The sequence below is a fragment of the Parasteatoda tepidariorum genome, chromosome 6 (assembly GCF_982258835.1).
Source record: "Parasteatoda tepidariorum strain Cologne lab strain chromosome 6, Ptep-v5.0, whole genome shotgun sequence".
Lineage (NCBI taxonomy): Eukaryota > Metazoa > Arthropoda > Arachnida > Araneae > Theridiidae > Parasteatoda > Parasteatoda tepidariorum.
In genome coordinates, this window is record NC_141760.1 from 47685989 (window position 1) to 47704044 (window position 18056).

Genomic DNA, 18056 nt, shown 5'->3' on the forward strand with positions numbered 1-18056 from the left:
ATATATATATATATATATATATATATATATATATATATATATATATATATATTTATATATATATATATATATATATATATATATATATATATATATATATATATATATATATATATATATATATATATATATATATATATATATATATATATATATATATATATATATATATATATATATATATATATATATATATATATATATATATATATATATATATATATATATATATATATATATATATATATATATATATATATATATATATATATATATATATATATATATATATATATATATATATATATATATATATATATATATATATATATATATAAACAATAAGTTTCATTTATTGCGCTTAAGCTGCAAGTAGACAGAACCCATTAGATAAGTTCAAAATGAAGAATAAAACAAAAAAAATTAAAGATTAAAATTAAATTAAAGATTAAAAAAAATTAAAAAGGGCGAAATAATAAGTAAAAAATAAGAAACAACAGTTTAAAAAAAAAGAAAAAAAAAAGGATGAAATTTTATTTAAAAAACCGGAAGAAAAAAAAAAGACATAATCTTTTCATCAGCCCACACGATTATATCCGTAAAACATGTTTTGAACCGTAAAAGAACCGTAAAACATGTTCTTGCATTTTATGTTTTACTGATGTAATCGTGTGGGCTGATGAAAAGATTATATCTTTTTTGTTTCCGGTTTTTTAAATAAAATTTCATCCGTTTTTTTTCTTTTTTTTTTTTAAACTGTTTGTTATTTTTTTACTTATTATTTCCCCCTTTTTTCATACGTCTTTAAATTTTTTTGTTTTATTATTCATTTTGAACTTATCTAATGGGTTCTGATTACTTGCAGCTTAAGCGCAATAAATGAAACTTATTGTTTTTCTTAATTTTTTTCGTGTTTTTTTGTATTTATTTATCTTGTTATATATATATATATATATATCTTTTTTGTGGATATAATCGTGTGAACTGATGTAAAGATTAAATCTTTTATTTTGATTTTGCGGATTTTTTTTGAAATTTTGTCTTTTTTTTCGGATTATTTTTTTTCCGGTTTCTTGTTATTTTTATTTTTATTATTATTTTTTCCACCTTCTTTCATTGTTCTGTAATTTTTCCCTTGTTTTTTCTACATTTTAACTTATTTACTTGCAGCTTATGCGCAATAAATAATACTTATTGTTTTTCCTCATTTTCTTCGTGTTTTTTGTTTTTATTCATTATGCTATATACAGTGGTGGCCAAAAGTGTGGACACATTTTGAAAGTTTCATGTTTTTCAACTTTGTGTGCTTGTAGAATATATTAATTTTTACTTAAATACAAACGTTTATATATCAAATTGAAGGTAATTTAATGTAGAATTTAATAATAAATACGGTATTACAATATCTATATTACAAAAAAAGTTATGCAACTAATATTAAGATCTATCTTAGATTTGCATTTTTTTAAAGTGATACTTACACAATCAATACTTAGTAGGGTAACCCTTATTTAGACAGCTTCACAGCGTCTTTTCATCGAGTGAACGAGTGTTTGGAGTTTATCTTTCGTAACCACATGGTGCCAAGAATCAATTATAGCTTCAATAAGTTGTCTTTTATTGGATGGACGTTTTTTTCGCACAAGAATTTTCAAACGTCGCCACAAATTTTCAATTGGATTGAGATCAGGGCTGTTTCCTGGCCATGGTAATATATCTATGCCTTTATTTTGAAACCATGCTTTGCATACTTTTGCTGTGTGGCATGGAGCTGAATCCTGCTGAAAAATAAATGGTGCGTTGTTGGGGAAGTTCTGGTGTACAAAAGTTCTGTTTACGTTATGAAAAAACGAAATCAGTGGAAAATAAAGCCAAATCAGGCCGAAAAAAATGCACAAGTGCTACTGCCGATAGAAAAATTATACGGCTATGCCTACAAGATAGAAAAATTTCATCAGATGCCATTAGATGAGAAATGAATGCAGCGGGTATTGCAGTAAGTTCAAGAACTATAAGAAGAAGGTTATCAAGATCTGGACTACAAGCTAAAATTCCAAGGAAAAAACCATATTTAAATCAAAAGCAGCGGAAGAAACGAGTTAAGTGGGCAAAAGAACACATTAAATGGTCAGAAAATTAATGGAAGCAAGTAATCTGGAGCGATGAGAGTAAAATATCGCTCTTTGGTAGTAATGGTAGAAAATACGTGAGACGTAGAGTAGGTGAAGAACTTCATCCTGATTGCATTGAAGCAGTTACAAAAAACTCAACAAATGTCATGATTTGGGCATGTATGTCTGCAGATGGTGTAGGCCGAATTCAAGTGATTGATGGCATACTGAATGCCAAAAAATACATCAAAACTGTCCTGAAACCAAAATTAATACCTTCCATCAGGAATGTCTTCCCAAACAACGCACCATTTATTTTTCAGCAGGATTCAGCTCCATGCCACACAGCAAAAGTATGCAAAGCATGGTTTCAAAATAAAGGCATAGATATATTACCATGGCCAGGAAACAGCCCTGATCTCAATCCAATTGAAAATTTGTGGCGACGTTTGAAAATTCTTGTACGAAAAAAACGTCCATCCAATAAAAGACAACTTATTGAAGCTATAATTGATTCTTGGCACCATGTGGTTACGAAAGATAAACTCCAAACACTCGTTCACTCGATGAAAAGACGCTGTGAAGCTGTCTTAAAAAATAAGGGTTACCCTACTAAGTATTGATTGTGTAAGTATCACTTTAAAAAAATGCAAATCTAAGATAGATCTTAATATTAGTTGCATAACTTTTTTTGTAATATAGATATTGTAATACCGTATTTATTATTAAATTCTACATTAAATTACCTTCAATTTGATATATAAACGTTTGTATTTAAGTGAAAATTAATATATTCTACAAGCACACAAAGTAGAAAAACATGAAACTTTCAAAAAGTGTCCACACTTTTGGCCACCACTGTATATATATACACTATCTAGCCATTAATGACCGGACACCCCTTGAACGGCAGGTAGACTCGTCCTGGTGGAATAAATACGGAACCTGTGGTGGGGGAAAGACCACTCGGAAGCAGGCGACGGCCATACGAGCGTTAACAGTGAAAATGAGTGGACGACGAGAGCTGAATGAGGCGGAAAGGGGCATGATCATAGGCGCCCACCGATTTGGTCATTCCATACGTGTAATCTCCGACAAGTTTCAGGTACCACAGTCAACAGTTGGTGACGTCGTGTTGAAATGGGAACGAGAGGGAGTGAAAAACCGCAGTCCCGACCCGGCAAGCCCAAAATAATGTCCGACAGGGATCGACGAACTCTTCGAAGTGTAGTGAAGGCAAACCGACAAATGTCGTTGGATACTGTCGCTACCAACTTCCGGGCTGCATCTGGCAGTGTTGCCAGTGCACGTACCATTCGTCGGGAGCTGATTGCACAAGGATTCCATGGACGAGCAGCAGCACATAAGCCAAACATCTCTCCATCAAACTCCCGCCACCGATTTCAGTGTTGCAGAGCACGTCGCCAGTGGACAGAAGAGCAATGGAAAAGCGTTATGTGGAGTGATGAGTCACGCTACATGTTGTGGCACTCTGATGGACGAGTGTGGACCTGGCGAATGCCCGGAAAATGGTACCTACCGGAGTGCATTGTCCCCATTGTGAAGTTCGGCGGTGGAGGAATTATGGTTTGGTCCTGTTTCTCATGGTTTGGCCTTGGAGCCTTGGTGTTAGTGCGTGGAACCCTGAACGCAGAAGGGTATAGAGACATCCTGGACAATTCGGCGTTTGTTGCAACAGTTCGGTAATGGCCCGTTTGTGTTTCAACATGATAACGCTGCCATTCATAAAGCACATGCCATCACGGACTGGTTTGATGAAATGGAGGTGCAAGAGCTTGACTGGCCATCCCAAAGTCCCGACATCAATCCAATTGAGCATCTCTGGGATGAGTTGGAGCGCCGGTTGAGGGCCAGACCACAATGCCCCAAAACCACCACTCAACTCCTCGCCATGTTACAGGAGGAATGGCGGGCAATACCGGCCGCCGTTATACCAACACCTAGTAGATAGCCTTCCTAGAAGGGTTAAAGCTGTGATTTAGGCGCGTGGCGGCCCTACGCCCTACTGACTTGATACTAGCATCTCATGTATCCGAAATGAGGGGTGTCCGGTCATTAATGGCCGGATAGTGTATATAAGATCAATCAAATAATTTTATTGGTTAGTCCAACTGGATTTGATTTTTTTTACCCTGACTTCATTAATGATTCAAGAGGTTTCAATAACTTGCTTCTATCTTTCTCGCTTAAATGTTGACTTGCGTTCCTTGCTGTTATATATTTTTGACTTCCGCGTAACTTGATTTACTTTTGCTTTCGGACTGCTCGATGCGTTGATGATTTTCACGATAAAATTGTTAATAATGGCTTTGAATTAATATAATTCTAAATTATACATTTATCAAACCGAATATGGATGTGGTATTTTGAGAAAAATATTATTCGTTCATGAAATGTTTGAACTAAAAAGTTACTAAAATTATTAACTAAAAATGTGTCTCTTCATTTAGATGCGAGATCTTCATCATGAGAATCTGAATTCATTTATTGGTGCCTGTATCGAACCTCCTAACGTATGTATTGTAACAGAATATTGCTCAAGAGGAAGCTTAAAGGTCAGATTTCTTTTTTATTTGTAGTTTTTTTTAATTGATTGTTTTAATTTTTTAATAGTTCTGTTACAAACACTTTGTTTTTATGTTTTATTTTTTTAATTTGATTGACATAAGACTACTTTAATAATTTATTTTTAATATAATTATCAGGATATCCTTGAAAACGAAGACGTAAAGCTGGACAACATGTTTAATTCATCCCTTATATCTGATATTGTTAGAGTAAGTTGCTGTCGTTAATTGGTTGTTGTGAGTAGTCAATGAGTAAGTAGTTGTAATTAAATTGAATTAAACAATATAGTGCAATATTAAGTATTTATTAGTAACAATTTTTTGAATTAAGACTGTTTTTCTCAAGTCTCCGTCGTGATATGAAATGATGCTTTTTTGCGAATAATATGTATTTTTAATAACTGCTGCGAGTTTGAAAACTGTTAATCATAACGGTTAGGTCAAGTTTAGCCTTTCTAAAGGCAGTACTGTCCACGCTTATTTTGAAAATGGCGTAAAATGTCAATATGAAGAAAAGCCACAGTTTTGTGAAAATGAAAGGCATTTGTGGTTTAATGCTAAAAGCTTACTCCAATGCCGCATTACCTGGGCTCATAAAATTTTGCAAAAACTAAAAATAAGGCAGTGATTTTGATAATTTTCATATAGGTGGGAAAATGTCGTGAAATTGGCTATTTTTAAAAAAGTTTGATAACTTTTAAATATTTAAGTTTATTGTCTGTTCTAAATTCCAGATAATTTTTCAAGGCAAGATTATATATATAGTTTAAAATCCTCGCATTGCTTCAAGTGTAAGGCATTTTAACTATGGCTTTTTATTTTCCTTGATAACAGAGCTTCAAAAAACAGCGCTAAATAAAACTTCACAGACATTCATTTCAAAATATGCATCACAATTTTCTGGAATTTTCAGAAGAAAATAGTTTAACAAATGGAGAAAATATATGGATGAGAATTTTGAAAGGCATTTTCTACTAGTTTTAATATAATTTAATTAAAACCTAATGAAAATATCATTGCTTAACTTTTAACCAAATTTTTTTTTATAAAATAGTCTTATTAAAATTTTACATTTTTTAGAGTGGGATCCTAACATTAGAAATCTAAAGTAAATTTTAAAATTTTTTTACAAAAATTTTTCAATATAAGGGAAATTTTAAGCATAAATACTGCAGATTTCTAATGTCGCACCAACAGTTCTATAACAAATTGTAAAGCATAAATATCAATATAATTTTTTCCTAGATCAATACTCCTGTGTTTTAAATTAAACTCTTTAAAAACGCTCTTCACACTTAGACCTTACCTTAACATTCTTATTAACCACTAAGAATTCCTACTAAAAGCTTGATAAAAATGATAAATTTATACTTAGATCTTAACTTTCAAAACATAGCTAATTTACACTTAGACCTCAAAACATAGCTAACGTTATATTAAATCTACAAAGTTTCAAAGAATTCTATATAAAACTTTTTTTTTAAATGAGTATTCAATCAAAAAATCAACATCGGAAAATGCGTTTAAAGTATGTGATTGCTATTCTGTTTCGTTTGTCAGCAAGCAAAAAAAAAAAAAAAACTACAACTCTAATTTCAAAAATGGGAGAGCAAAGGTTTGAAAGATTTATAAAGTTAATAAATAAAATTTCAAGTAGAGACGGTAAAAAAAAAATCATAATTTTCATCGGAATTGCCAATTTTCATCCAGCCGGGTAGTTTAAATTTTATTAGGGTCTTTATTTTTTTTTTTAATTTTATTTGCTGTGTTTTTCCGAACATTTTTACAATAATGATACTCTAGGCCAGTGGCTCCCAATCCCAAGTCCAAGGACCTGTTCCGTTCCGTGGAACAAATAGTACCGAGCCGACAAAGGAACATTAAATTATCTCCATTTTAATTACTGTGGTGTATTTTTCTCGGATTTGTGCAACTTTCTTTAGACGAGAGGTTAATTAGGAGCTGATAGACATCGCCTAAAACCGCACCAGTACCTCGCGCGCAACTATTCTTTTCTTTTGAAGGCATGTGTGCATGCAATTAACTTAAAATTAATAGATCAAAAGCATTTAAAATATAAAAATTATTAACATCCGCTCCTCCTCAACGGGCCGCGGTAATTTTATCATCGTTAACCGGTCCGTGGCGGTAAAAAGGTTGGGGAGCACGGCTCTAGGCAACCAAATTTCATCTTAATAGTTTATATAAGAATTTGAAATATTTATGAATTTATAGAAATTCAAAATGTCGCTCAATATGGATTTTGTAACCTTAAGGTAATGGATTTCCTAACTAGAATTCCGCTTCTTTATTTTTAATGATTTAAAATTACAGAAATTATATTTTAAAAAAACATATTAATTCACATTCCTTCAAAACTTAATTATTAACCTCATACGCATTAGCATAATAGAGGAAGAATATCATACATTTCTTGTTTAGATGATGAAAACTAAATTGAAAATTTTTTCTTAGGGGATGATTTATCTGCACGATTCTCCAATTCACTCTCATGGGAACTTGAAAACTTCCAATTGTCTGGTAGATGGTAGATGGGTAGTTAAACTCTCTGATTTTGGACTTCATGAATTAAAGTTTGGATTGGATTTTGAAGATTGTGAAAAGGATTTTGAAGAACAGTGTGAAAGTAAGGATATGACCGCGTAAAAAGTAAATCAACTGGTCTACTTTTTATATTCATAATATATAATAAATTAACTTTTTGAAAGGAAAAATACGTCATTGTATCAAATTTTTAATCAAATTCTTTATGCTTTTTTCCCATTCAAGTAGTTTAAGGGGTAAAGGTAGCTCATTTCCTAATAGTAGCTTAAAGGTAGCTTATTTCCAATATTTTGTCTTAAATACAGTGACGTGATAAAGTTATTCATCTAAGCTACTAGTAGCTTTGAAATAAGAAATCCACTTTAAAATATTATGTCAGTGGGCCGTAGTAGTAAATGGCGACTTTCTTATAAATTTATTTCCCCTTTGTGTAATTTAAGTACAAATTTACCTTCATTAAATAGTTAGTCTTAACCAACTAACCAATAACTAATACAAATTCAAAAATGGATGTTTAAAAAAACTTGTTGGATGCTTCAAACAAAATTAAACTTTGTATAAAAAATTATATAAAAATAATAATACTTCTTTTTGCCATTTCAAAACAGAATTGTTGTGGAAATCTCCTGAGATATTAAGGGATCCTTATGCTCCAAGTGAAGGTACACAAAAAGGTGACATCTATTCATTTGGAATAATACTATATGAAATCATTGGTAGAAAAGGACCGTACGGATATATTAAAATGACACCCTCAGGTATAATTTTATTTTGATTTCATTTTTATCCTTATTAAAACGAATTTTTATTTACCCATCCTTCTTTTATCCTTATGAACCCATATTTATATTAATCAATTTCTCTTTTATTCTTATAAATCCACTTTTATCTTTGTCAATTTCTCTTTTATTCTTAATAAATACATTTTTATATTTATCAATTGTTCTTTTATGCTTGTCAATTTTTTTGTCATTAGAAATAATAAAAAGCCTGATTCAAAGAGACAAGTGTCCTCCTCTTCGACCAAATATGTCTAAATTGGACTCTGATAATGTGCCAGAATGTGTTCTGAATTGCATGCAAGAATGTTGGTGCGAAGAACCAGAATATCGGCCTGACTTTAAGATTATCCGTGCCAAATTGAGACCTATGCGAAGAGAAATGTAAGAAACTATTCTACTTGAGTTTAAATGTGTAAACATTCTATGTATTAAAAAGAATAAATAATGTCGTTAAAAGTATATAACAATTTTATATGAATGAAAGTATTGAATGTGTAAACATTCTATGTATCAAAAAGAATAAATAATGTCGTTAAAAGTATATAATAATTTTATATGAATGAAAGTATTGAATGTGTTAACATTTAATACTTTTTAATACATTCTTAAAATGTGACATCTTTTAACTTGTTTTGGTTAAATATTTATTAACAAAAATTTTGTATGAATGGTAAAATTTTTATCTGAGCATAAAAAATTTATCCCGATAAAGCTTATTATTTTGTGAAAAAGTTACTCATATTTTAAATAATAAGCACAATAGAAAAAATAAGCACACATATTTCGGAAATTTTTTCAGTAAAAAAAAAAATCAGAATTCTGGCTAATAAAGGCTCTTTTATTAACCAGTTTTTTTTACTACCAGAATTTTTTCTCCATGCAGATTTAGAAATTCTTAAAATGTTTTTTAGTTAAGAAATTTATGAAAAAAATAGAAATACCAACTAAAAATTGCTAGAAAATTGTTTCTAGTTAAAAATAATAAGGCAATAAAATTTTATCCGGAAAAAAATCAACAGCTTGTTTAAAGAACATGATATTCGTCTTAAATATAATATTCTTTTGAGGTTAAATATAATATTCAGAAAAATAAATTAAATACAATATTCAGAATATAATATTCGAAATAGAATTGATAGGAATATAATTAATAGGAATATAATTAATAAGAATATAATTAATAAAAATATAATAAAGTTAATGGGTGAATTCGAGTTAGGAGTCCGTAGTAATGTAATGCAACTTCGAGACAACTCCTTAATGTTTTCTAGGAGCTAGAAATGGATTTTGAAGAGCTGCAGCAAAAATTCAAAACTCGAGTATTTACATACTTTTCTGCTTATAAATCTTACCCCTTAAAGATTTAATGTGGTTTAATTACGATGTTAAAGTGGATTTCTTTAACTGATTTTTGAATCAAACTTTTTTGAACTGCAATAGATAATTCATACCGTTAATATTTAGGTTGAAGAGTTAATGCTGTGGTAGTTTTCTACGAATTCCGAGTGTACCGGTGCTTAAACTAAAAATATTGAGAAAGATTTAACAAAACTGAACAAGCTGAAATGTTTATCTTAAAAATATTTAAGTATTAAATATAATTTTAAAGTTTTTTATTGTCTAAATAAATATTTTTCATATTTCAATATTAATTTCTTTTTTTTCTCTTAAAATTATTCAGAATAAGTTTTAATCGAACCGGTTCTTAAATAATTTTTGAATCTCGCCTTTAAGCTCTTGCCAATCTTGAAACTATTTAAACACAAATGTTTAAAAATCATCTCTTAGTGTAATTCTTAAAGATTCTTGAAATTGATGGCAGATTAAAATTAATTGTTATGCATTCATAACATGAAAACTATCAGCAAAAATGTTTTTTCAATGAAAAAGATTTGATTGCTTAAAATTTACGAAATTTTCTAAGCAAAAACAATTGACCAAGCTTATCTTGTATTCGAATGTCTTATTTTCCAGAAAGCCTAACATTTTCGATAATATTTTGTTAATGATGGAAAAATATGCGGATAATTTGGAAGCCTTGGTGGATGAGAGAACTAATCAATTGAACGAAGAAAAGAAGAAAACCGATGCATTGCTTTATGAAATGCTTCCAAAGTAAGTGCTAAAACAATAATAGAATTTATCATCAAAAGTTTCCCAAACATTTTCCAATAACTATTTAGAACTAAAACTAATAACATACAAAGCCGAAGAATGCTAATATAATAATAGTTTTCGAAACAATTTCTAGTTATTATTTATCACATTTGTTTAGTAGTCACTAAATCAAATTTTAAGAAGATAGTAAAGCAGCAGTATTTTCAAAAAAATTTTACTAATTATTTCTTTAAATGTAACTCTTAAATTTCATGATTCTGAATGAAAGAATTATTACAAATTCTAAACTTTTCGTTTTAGTATAATTTATATTTTCTTTCGGTAGCTATTGTTAACAAGAATTAACAAGACAATATTAACAAGAATTTTAAAACAGTTTTTTTATTTAATTTTATTTTTGACAAAAATTAAAACCATTGTGTTAACTCTAAAATGCGTATAAGTAAAGTCACAAAAAATTGCTTATTTTTCCTTAGTTCTAAGTTTCCTTAGTTAGTTTTCTTAGTATTCTTTTACATATGAATTTTTAACGCAAATTTCTATATTCTAATAAAATTTAATTTTTTCAAACAAAAAGACTTTGAATAATGAAAATGGTGTTTAATCAAATGTGCCATGCTTTTATCAAAATTAATTTTTATTTTCTTATTACATAGTTCTTAGAATATAATGATTTTTTCCTCAAACAAATACATAGAATTACGAGATGTTGTGCCATTTTCAATTTACAAAAATACTTTAAAGCGATAAGTATTATACCTCAGATCTTAATTTCAAACATCACACCATATTTTAAAGAGAATAAAATAAAATTTTAGATTGACATTTGTTTTTAGAACAAAGCGTTTTTTTTCATGAATATATGTTGATCATTAGCTTAAAACTTCGTATATTTACCCTTTAAAAATATATACATATATATATCGCCTTTATGTATTGCCTTTATATATTGACTATTATATATCGCCTTTAGATGTATTTATAATTCTTATTTTAAAAAAAAAGAATATAAGTAACAAAGTAAAATAATTTTTTGGAAACTACGCTTTTCAAATAATGCAAATATGAAAATAATAGAGGTCAAAATAATTCTTTTAAATCAAACAAAAAGGGAAAATTTTTAAATGCATCCCTTTTAGAAGAGATGAAATGGTAATTTTCAGTGGTGATCGAAGCTCATTACGAAAGTCGTTTGTTCTAAGATTTTTGTTTTGGTCTAACAAAAGTAGAAATTTCTCCTCCTTACAATTCACTTGTAAAATATAATTTTTACAATATTTCTTTTTTATTTCGTTATTTCCGTTTTTTTATCTATTGGTTTGCTTATTAAAAAATCATAATTTCGATTGGCTTTAAAATGTCAGAAAATATTGCTTGTAAAAATAATTGTAACTCGTATTATCAATTAATCTAGTTTGTCAGAGAGTGGTCAAAATTTCGATTGTCGATAGATTATAATTAAATATTCGACCATAATGTGGTGATAAATTGTGTCAGTAGCTGGCAGAAAATCATTGAAACTTTATCGTTATCAGACACAGAAATCCAGTTAAAATTTTATCACTTTAAATAATCAAAATTTTTATTGACAATAAACATCATATTGACAATTTTCTATTTTCCCATGTAACAATAAATTCTGCTTGAAGCAGTCAGGAAACGATAAAAGTAGAAAACCCAGAGTTGCCATTAAAATTTAAGCATCATATCTTTCCCCCAGCAATCAAAAAAGTTTCAATTTATTATTTTCATTGTTTAATGCTTTAATCCGCCTTTCTCAATAGTGATACTTTAAATTTCAATTGCATTCATTGCAACTTCACCTAATAATCATATTTTCAGTTCACTTCTGGCAAGGAATTCAATAATATAAATATGATATAAAAAATATTTATCAATACTGAACACTAAGTATTTAGCAACTTCTTTTAGACACGATTTACAACTCCATTACTCAGCCCACATACGTTTATATGCAATTTCATATATTTCACTAACGTCTTCTTCATCGGTACTACAGCCTGATCAAAGCCATCCCACTCTTCCGCCATCTATTAAAGGTTACTGCTCTCTGATTAAGTCTATTAAAGGTTACTGTTCTCTGACTTCTGACAATCTAGCACGCTAGAGAGATGGTGACTCAGCGGATAGAGAGCTCGTCTCCCAATGAGGTGACCAGGATTTGAATCCTCCTAGCGATGGCTGGTCGATACGAATTCTTCACCCAGCTCGCACTGACCACAGTACTAACGTAAAAAGTTCTCAGTGGTAGACAGATCATGGGGTAGAACCCTCTTTCCATCAAGCTAACCGTGGGAGGTTTTCGTAGTTTCCCTTTCTATGTAGCACAAATATGGTTTATTTTCATCAAAAAGTCCTCCACGAAGGCAAATTTTTCCCAATACTTGATCCAGGAAAACCCTTGTCCTCTGAATTGGGTTCAAAATTACAAGACTCTGGCGTTGAAAATTGGTAGTCGTAAACTCAAAATTGAATCGGCTGTTCAACGGCGGCTATAAAACCTAACTCACCCAAAATATTTTTCTTAATTGTCCACCCATTTGCCTAAAGTCGATTTCCAAGTAGAATTGGTGTATTCTAATCTTAGCAGGTGTCCAAGCATCTCATACGATATGCTTTAATAATTTGGACGATGTTGGGTTCTTAAAATTTGTTGTAGAACTCACTGTTGTAAAATGTTCACCATATGTTATTTCCATTCACACGGCCGTAAATTTTCTTCAAACTTTTTCTTTCTAAGATCAGCAGTTTATCTTCTGCTACCTTAGTAACTGTCAGTTAGTTTATACAGGACTCGTGGTCGAATTTGGGTTTTATAAATAAAAAAAATTTTTTGCTTGTTTAAGGAATTTTGATGTTATTCTATTTAACCTTTATAAATTTTTGTTTGCCATCATAATACACTTAAGTAAGTTTTATTTACTTTGAAAAGAAAAACTTGATTTCAAATCTTATACAGATAGCTTTTTTTTTTCATTAAAAAAATCATTGTTTACAGGTATGTTGCAGATCAGCTAAAAAAGGGACATAAAGTACAAGCTGAATCTTTTGACTGTGTAACAATATTTTTCAGTGACATTGTTGGTTTTACGTCAATGTCTGCAAGGAGCAGTCCATTGGAAGTGAGTGTTTCAATTTAAGATCAATTTCACAGTTCAGGGAATAATTCTCAAATGGTCATAAATTAATATTTTTCAGTTGTAACTAATCAAGTTTCTTATTTACAATTTAAGTGAAAAATATTTCAATTCTTATGTGAAAAATAATGTTTATTTAAATTGTTATATTCTCGATATTTACGCTTGCATCTCTGAAAATATTTAAAATAAATGTTATTTTCATGCGGATCTTTCCTGAATGGGCTTCTTTCTGCGTGAAGCTGTTATTTCTATCTAAAGAACATGTTATTTTAATATTGCTTTCAAATGAAAATAGATTTAAATTCAAATAAATTAAGTTAGAATATATTAAATTTGAATATAGGTTGTCTTAAATGACATCTCTGAAGCAATTAAAGTAAAACAATAGAAAAAGGAAAGGAGAATTTTGCGGTGTTGTATAAAGGATTAGGAGGCCAGAATATTTCCCCCCTTAAATTTTGACATCACTCGGGAAGTTCGTCAACGAACGTTCGTAACGATATCTAAGTGGAAAAACTATAAAAAAGGATTTTATGCTACATATCAGATCATTTGCATTGAAGTATTTAACAGGAGTCCTTGATATTTTTTCCTCTATCTGCACCAAACTTTTGCGTAAGAAAATTTTTCTGAAATCACTTTTTACATCTTTTCTAACTATAAAGCGCCATCTGTTCACGAACTTTGTAATTATTTTAAAACTTAAAGGAAGGCTTAGTTTCTTTAGCAGAGTGCAGCAAGTAGTGTATTTTTTTTTCTCCTTCCACTTTTATTTTCTTATCTTTTCAACTTGTTGTTTATTTTTGAGTTACCTGGTATATTCAAGTTGCAGAAGTTAAAAAAATTTAAAAAGAAAAAAGTTAAAATATATTCAACTGTAAGCACTCATTTACAATTACTTCTGGTAAGGATATAAAACTAACATCATGAAATAAAAATAAATTAATTAAAGTTCTGCTTTTTGTTGTAGTTATTGCGTTATATAGTCCACAAAAATTAGACTTTTTTTTCTTCAAAAAAATGAATTCTCAAGATTTTTTTTCTCATAAAAAGCTATGTTATGCTTTTTATAAATGATACCTGATGAACCCTTGTATTTTTGCACGCTTTGAGAGATATGAGGGACAGTTTAGAAGAAATGTTAAGAAGTTTGCTTTCTTCCCTGTTTAGAAGAAAAATTATTAAGTAATTTCTTCTAATCAGGCAAGTCAGACATTGTTTCAAATGAATGCTCTAATGCTGAATTGAATGGAACCAATCCAAAGACGATCGGGTGAATAGTTTAGAAGTTATAAAAGTTTTATATACAAAAAGTATTTTTATGACACGTCCAGTCTTTACATTGCTATCCAAAGACTATCTAAACATATAAGATATATTTTTTAAGGTAATATTGCATACTGAATTGATTGATACGAAACAGGAATCGATATAATAAATAATTAAATTAGAAGGACTAATATTTCCAAAGTTGATTTTTTTCTTGTATGAAATGGTACTATTTTTGAATTGAACTTATTATGAGGAAAAGCTTTGTAACTACAAAATGATTTCCTATCAACTCCGTGATCTCATTCGATATAGTATAAAAACTTTCATCTAAAATGCGTCTTATATTATATATGAGCCGTTTCAAAAACTCCGCGCTAAAAAACTAAGAAGTGTTCATAAGTTATGCCAAAGAAAGGGGAAGTATACAGAGAAGAAGTTTTCAGGTATCATTTATAATAACTAAACAAAGCTTCTTTTTTTTCAAAAATATTTTGGATATTAATTTTGTCAAAAGAAACACCATTTTTTTGCTATAATTACTGTAATATTACGCAATATTCTAATTCATCTAATATTTCTTCATTACATATTTACTTTCTCGACGAAGTGGATCTTGATAATTTATTTCAATTACTTAAATATCCCTTACTCTCTAATATCTAAAGTTTAAGAATATTTTTTTTCCTATGCTAAGCTAAAGAAATACATTAATATATTCGGCATAGATATTAATTTTTTTTCCAAATGTTTTTTGTTTCATATTATTATAATTCATGTCTAGTAAAATTATATTACAGGTAAAACAGAGGGAATTCATACAATAAATTATTTTCTTGCAAAAGTCTGCAATAAAGTAGTATTTTAAAGCCAATAACTTTTGTTATCGATTCACTCGAAATAATCGTACCTTTACAAGAAACCACCATTTTTTTCACATATATCTGATCGTTTCTGATGGAGAATAAAATCGATCTTTCTATGGAAATTATTTTTTTTTCAAAAGTGAAGATTTTATGAAAGTTTTTAACTTATCACTGAGTTATTAATAACTTTCAGATAACTTTTTATGAGTACTGTCAAATTCGACTGTTCTGAATCAAGTTCATTACAGTATTGGTTGAGTAGGTTTGAAGTGAACAATTGTGCTTTCGTACCATAATTTCCCTCCCCTAGAAAATGTAAATAAACAAAAAAGTGACATTTGATTTGCGAATAGCACTTTGGAAAACTTGTTAGTGATTTATTTCTTACCAATACTTCAATGAAAAATACATACGCAGGGAAATCTAACTTCGAACTTTAACAAACTGAAATAAAATATCAAGTTAGTAGATAAATAGTAAGTTAGTAGTTAGTAGTAAAATAGCAAGTTTGTAGATAAGTTTTAACGTAAGTTTTTTAACTTTACAATTGACAGTTGTACTGCTGAAATTTCATTAAACAAGTTTTTATCGAAGAAAAACTTTATTTTTGTATCATAAATAATATCGACGAATGCCAGACTTAAATATAGCTCGATTATCATGAAATTTCAATTATTCTACCCATACCAATTGTCAAATCTCTGGTTATAGTTAAAAATCAGATATAATGTTAAACATTAAATCAATACATTTCTCTCGACCAGAAATTCTCCTATTGCTGCAAATGCCCAATTCAGACCTATCGCAAAACAAATTTATTATGACTATTTCGATCATAAACCTACTTTAAAAATTCCATGAACGTTGGAATCGCATTTTTCTTCGAATGATAGTACAATCTCAACTTCAATTAATTTAAGCGTCACTACGTGAATCGAATTGCAGAACTCAGGGGATAAAAGTTTTTAATAGCATTTTAGTGAATTTCAGTACTTAGCTTTGAAGTTTACACAATGGCAAAAGGAAATAAAGATATTATATCTTGCCTTTATTCTTTGTTAGCAAGCTTTTATTTGGGGAGATCTATAAATATTTTACATTTATTTGAACAATTTGAGCCATAGCGTTTGCTCTCTTGGAGTTTTAATTTTTGGCCAAAAAAAGCGTTGACCCTTTGCTGCAAAATGCACTTGGTACCTTCTTCCCCACCGAAAATACTCACTTAGTACGTTCAACCACTGAGATCTGTGAAATTTAAAGATTTGGCTAAATGAGGGTATATTGTATAATTAAATAAAAATTTTACTCGAGAAATATCAAGTATTTTCAAAAATTTCACTTAGAACAAACAATATTAACAAATATAATAATTTTAACAGTGCATAAATAATTTCAACGAATGGCAAATGCAGTAGTCCCCAATACACTAGATTCGAACAATTCTATTTATCAGGTTGTGGACTTTCTTAATAATCTGTACACTTGTTTCGATGCCATCCTTGAAAATTACGACGTGTACAAAGTTGAGACTGTTGGAGATGCATACATGGTTGTCAGTGGATTACCAGTCAGGAACGGAGACAGGCATGCCTCAGAAATCGCATCAATGGCTTTGCACCTACTGGAAGCAGTAAACAACTTTCCCCTCAACGGCAAACCAACTGATTCTCTCTTATTGCGGATTGGTATACATTCAGGTAACTCTTACTAAGATAATCTATTATAATTCTCTTACGTGGCTCCCAAATTATGGCTGTATTTCTTTTCCGCTGGTGGCAACAGTTTTCATTTTTAAAGAAGTACTTTGTACAACTAAATAAGATTCTTTTCACAACACTTAAATATTTACTTTATTTTCTTCATTTATAGAGAAAACAGTCGGCGAAGAATTCTGTTCAGTTGAAAAGCATTTCGCTAAAAAAAATTACGAATTCTAAAAAAAATAAAAATAAACAACTTAAAAAATAAAAATGCTGTTGCCAGCCATAGAATTTTTTGAAAGTTAACTTAGCAACATAAATCAAAATGACATAGAAGCGCAACTGGATCAAAATTATGATACCTGAGCGCTTGACGTAACAAATCCTTCAATTCTATAAGTGTTGTATCGCCAAATGCCCAGATTAACAATTGTGTTTTTAAGGAAATTCTATAAAAAGTTTTAAATAAAAAAAACTTCTATCCAGCTACTTCTACAACTGCTTCTTGAAGAACTTGGCTCATTGATTAAAAATATTGTTTTAATTTTACAGAACTAATTTTACTTCTACTTACATTATTGCTATGACCCTCTTTCATTACATTTTACAACTTCATGCTAAATTTAAGAATTTTAAATTGTTCTGTGGTTGAATACTGACATTTAGAAATGTGTACATAAAAAAAAAAATATTTAGAGGTTAAGAATTGCCTCAGAAAAATTTGAATTGTTGACACTGAATTTAATAATGGAAACAATCATTTTTGTGAAAAATTGAATTGTATTGCTGACATCAAAACTAAAAATATTGCGTTTCAACTTAACAATGCTACCTTAATTTTTACTTATATAATTACAATGATAATATTACAATGATATATTTATATGTATATGTAT

General features: G+C 29.4%; 1 protein-coding gene across 1 annotated transcript in view; it reads left to right on the top strand.

Annotated features, from left to right (window-relative positions):
- Positions 1-18056, top strand: part of LOC107442186 (guanylate cyclase 32E-like) — a 123133-nt gene that overhangs the window by 95593 nt on the left and 9484 nt on the right. Inside the window, exons 11-18 of the mRNA XM_087165809.1 lie at positions 4583-4687; positions 4838-4909; positions 7175-7346; positions 7873-8022; positions 8241-8427; positions 10021-10161; positions 13184-13307; positions 16914-17157. Of these exons, the coding sequence (XP_087021935.1) occupies positions 4583-4687; positions 4838-4909; positions 7175-7346; positions 7873-8022; positions 8241-8427; positions 10021-10161; positions 13184-13307; positions 16914-17157 (1195 nt within the window). The remainder of the gene's footprint in view (positions 1-4582; positions 4688-4837; positions 4910-7174; positions 7347-7872; positions 8023-8240; positions 8428-10020; positions 10162-13183; positions 13308-16913; positions 17158-18056) is intronic.